This window comes from Humulus lupulus, chromosome 2 (genome assembly GCF_963169125.1).
Source record: "Humulus lupulus chromosome 2, drHumLupu1.1, whole genome shotgun sequence".
Lineage (NCBI taxonomy): Eukaryota > Viridiplantae > Streptophyta > Magnoliopsida > Rosales > Cannabaceae > Humulus > Humulus lupulus.
Window position 1 is genome coordinate 61,107,896 of NC_084794.1, and position 3,576 is coordinate 61,111,471.

The following is a 3,576-nucleotide window of genomic DNA, read 5'->3' on the forward strand; positions in this document are numbered from 1 at the left end:
ATAGTGGCATAACGGAACTATTATCACTAATTATTTTATAAACAATAAACATTGCTTAAAAGATGACATATGTCATCAAATTAAAGAAAAAGTACAAAAAAGAGTGGGCTAAAGAGTCTCATTAGCACTCATCTAGTTTTTATATGAAACTTAGGTACATATAGAAATACAAATACAAAAATATTGTTTTTCGAATTAAACAAAACACCACAATACCATCCATTATAACACATGAGAAAGATAGTACAAAATAATAAATCATTACAATACCACACGTGTACATAGAAAACTACAATACAAAATAATATAATAATGAGTACGTACTTGGCCAACATGTTTATATTTAAATAAGAAAATTATATTTTATCACGCTTATTATTTTTAGCACGAAATATCAGTCACAGAGTTTCCAACCATTTGACAAAGTTGTTCAAATTTTTTGAAGACGGACCATTTTTAGCTATACTTTCCATTGTCATTTCTTTGAACTCCAACGATCTTTTTCTTATATCTACATCATCTAGAAGTTTGTCTTCTTTATTTTTCACCTCTTCACTCGTTATGATTCCATTTTCATCAGGTTCAAATCCCATTCCAATCTTCCAAACATTACATATATTGTCCTTATCCAAAAATTGGTCAGCGAAATATGGCCAACAAGAAAGGCACTCCATTGCTCAAACCTTCCATAGTCGAGTTCCAACCACAGTGGGTAACAAAACAAGCAATTGAAGGGTGGCTTAAAACCTTTTGTTGAGGTGCCCAATTGACTATCTTTCTAACATTATTATTATTGCCTAAAAATTCGTAAGGATCAACTCTATTTTCTTGTTCATCGTTTGAGATAAATCCTGGACGAACAACCCAAAGAAATGGTCTACCAGTGAGCTCTAGCCCACAAGATAGCTCATAAAATTGTTGTTGCTCATGGACGGTGATACTACCAAATGCGACGTATATATGACTGAACGAGACTTGTGTTGATCGAGCCAACTTAAGAAAGAAGAGTCTTCAGCCCAAAATTGTGATCCTGAAATATCTAAAGGATTATTAATATTGTTTGTCATCAATGGTCCTATTGGGAGGAAGTTTGGAAATGAAGAAAGTGCAACAGATTCGATGTCATAAGTAGTATTGCAGAGACACCATTGTGCAGCTTTCAAGGCCTGGCCAACTTTGAGAAAAAGTTGAAATACTATCTTTTGTGAGGCTAAATCATCAAACTTCCATGGCAACCATGATGTGTCCATGCCAGGCATGCCAGAAGACAATTGAATAATCTGTTTTTGTGTTGGTGTTCCTGTATAATTATTAAGAAAATCACCATAAATACGGTATATACACATAATTTTTAAAAAAATTATTATTAGCATGCATGCATGTTCAATAATTACTTACGGAATGAAAAAAAAAAAAATTTATCTACAAAAATACAGTAAACCTATCATGAATTGAAAAAAAAAAAAAAGAATTCAAAATATTAAAGTGAAAATATTAAAAACTAAATTATTATAATTATTTTAGTTTAATAGTCATATAAGTAGTGATATACACTTAGTTATACACACTTTTTACACACAATTATATCTATTTAAATTTAGCCTTAAATTTTTTTAAGTTTAACACTCATAAGAGAAAAAATTGAAATAGCATGTACGTACCATCATAATCATTCAGTATCCCATCGCATATCAAATTTGGCAAATTCATGGAGTGGGCAAGAATAGCAGCCGAAGAGGGACAAAATACTACTCCTTCAATACCCAGCTTAGCTGCAACTTCCATGCTAACGCCCAAATAAGCATAAAAAATGACACCACTAATCTTGTCATTCGAAGAACTACTTTTCGACCGTTGTCCAATAGCAGTGTTTCCATTTATAGTTCCTATGAGCTTTTCAATCTCCACTGGAAAATTCTCTAAAATTGCTTTAGTTAGATTTTCCACACTTCTGTCGTCCTCCGGACACAGCCCATCTGGGATCGACACCAACTCAATGTTCTTATCTGACCCAATGCTCTTGAGATCATCATCACTCATGGCACTCAAGATCCGCTTCAAGTCGTACTCAGTGTAAACAAAAGTGATTCTAAAGCCATGTTGGGCAAGCTTCTGAGCAAAAATCATGAGGGGTTTCACATGGCCTTGGGCTGGAGCTGGTACCATCATCACACGTTGTTTTCTAACACTCGTCATTTTTTTTTTCTTTGGGTGCTGGAGAATATTTTGGTGAATACGGGTTCAATAAAACAAACTCAATAACTATACTACTTATTATTGAATTCAATTCACATATATCTCACTCATTAATTCCAGTTGCCATGCCATTTATATATATGGAAAAGTTCTTAATGGGTATATAAATGTGCAAATATACTGATATGGCATGTAGATGACTTGTACATCAAGTTACCAACAAGTAAAGATTTTTTTTTTTTGCATAAATTCTTTTTTTTTTTTGCATTAATTTCGAAATTGACTTTTTTTTTGTCATTTGATTCCAACCAATAAGAGGTAAGCTCTCTTTTCAAGTTTTGAATTAATTTAAAATTTTAAAAATTAGGGTTTCATAATAAATGCAAAAAAGTTAGGGTTTAAAAATTTAATTAATTTATATATCTCATTGCTTAAACTCTCTATTCTTCTTCTTCTTCTTCTTCTTCTTCTTCTTCTTCATTCAAAGTAAAAAAATAAACATAAAAAAATCAGAATTGCACCATGATTTCGTGAGCATGTGAAGGAGAGAAAGAAAACGTGTGGGGAAAAAGTAGAGGGGGAGAGAGAGAAAACGCATGGGAGTAGAAGGGAAAGGGATGAAGAATAAAAGAAGTAGATCTAAGGATTTAGAATGAAGGGTTAGAAAGAAGAGACAAATTTTTTATGATAACTCATTGTCTCCTAATCGAATCAGGTCAAAATTGATTTTAGATCGCTCTCGTCGGTATAGATCTCCTATGAAAAGTTTGGAGTCGTCCTCTTCAATGTTTGAAAGTAGAACTCGGCGTTGTCTTCATAGTGAGTCTTATTGTTCTTTTTGTAAGGTAATATCTTCATATCTATATATGTGTCTATGATTGAGATCTCATTTTATCTTTATGTTAGAACACTTCGATTATATTTTTCTAAAATATTTTTTCTATTTAAAAATTAGGAATATGAAAACCATGTATGTGTAGATGAGGTAGACCGTGATGTTCCTATCCCATTATGGAGTTTTGTCATACCTGATGAAGATGGTGAAGCAATGACCATTAATATATCATCAGATGTAAACAAAGGGAACCTTCAAATTCCAGACCATGTAAAATGTGTATGTATTATTTTTTATTATTTTAATTATTTTTGAAATTTTATATTAGTTTATTTTTTACAGGTTGGGGTGGCAAAAGTAAATGCTTTGCTCACAATGGTTGTTGGTTTGCAAAATATTTTGGTTACAAAGATCCTTGAATCTAGAGATAAGTTAAATGGTTCAAATAATATTATCCATCAACTTCGTCGTTGTCTGGTTGGTATATCTTAATTAATTTCATAATTTTACAATATGAAACATTATCTGGTTGGTATATCTTTATC

General features: G+C 31.9%; 1 protein-coding gene across 1 annotated transcript; it reads right to left on the reverse strand.

The window, feature by feature from the left end:
* Positions 1-239: 239 nt before the first annotated feature.
* On the reverse strand, positions 240-2,357 carry LOC133817893 (UDP-glycosyltransferase 83A1-like). Its single transcript, XM_062250526.1, has 2 exons — positions 1,662-2,357; positions 240-1,300 (listed from the first exon to the last, which is right to left on the reverse strand). The coding sequence occupies exons 1-2, from the start codon at positions 2,194-2,196 to the stop codon at positions 891-893; spliced, it is 945 nt and encodes a 314-aa protein (XP_062106510.1). The 5' UTR covers positions 2,197-2,357; the 3' UTR covers positions 240-890.
* Between the last annotated feature and the right edge of the window lie 1,219 nt (positions 2,358-3,576).

Excerpts from the sequence above, each read along its gene's own strand:
- LOC133817893 (XM_062250526.1), bottom strand. The coding sequence starts at position 2,196 with ATGACGAGTGTTAGAAAACAACGTGTGATGATGGTACCAGCTCCAGCC. Across the intron at positions 1,301-1,661 it reads GATACTGAATGATTATGATG|GAACACCAACACAAAAACAG; the intron begins GTACGTACATGC and ends ATAATTATACAG.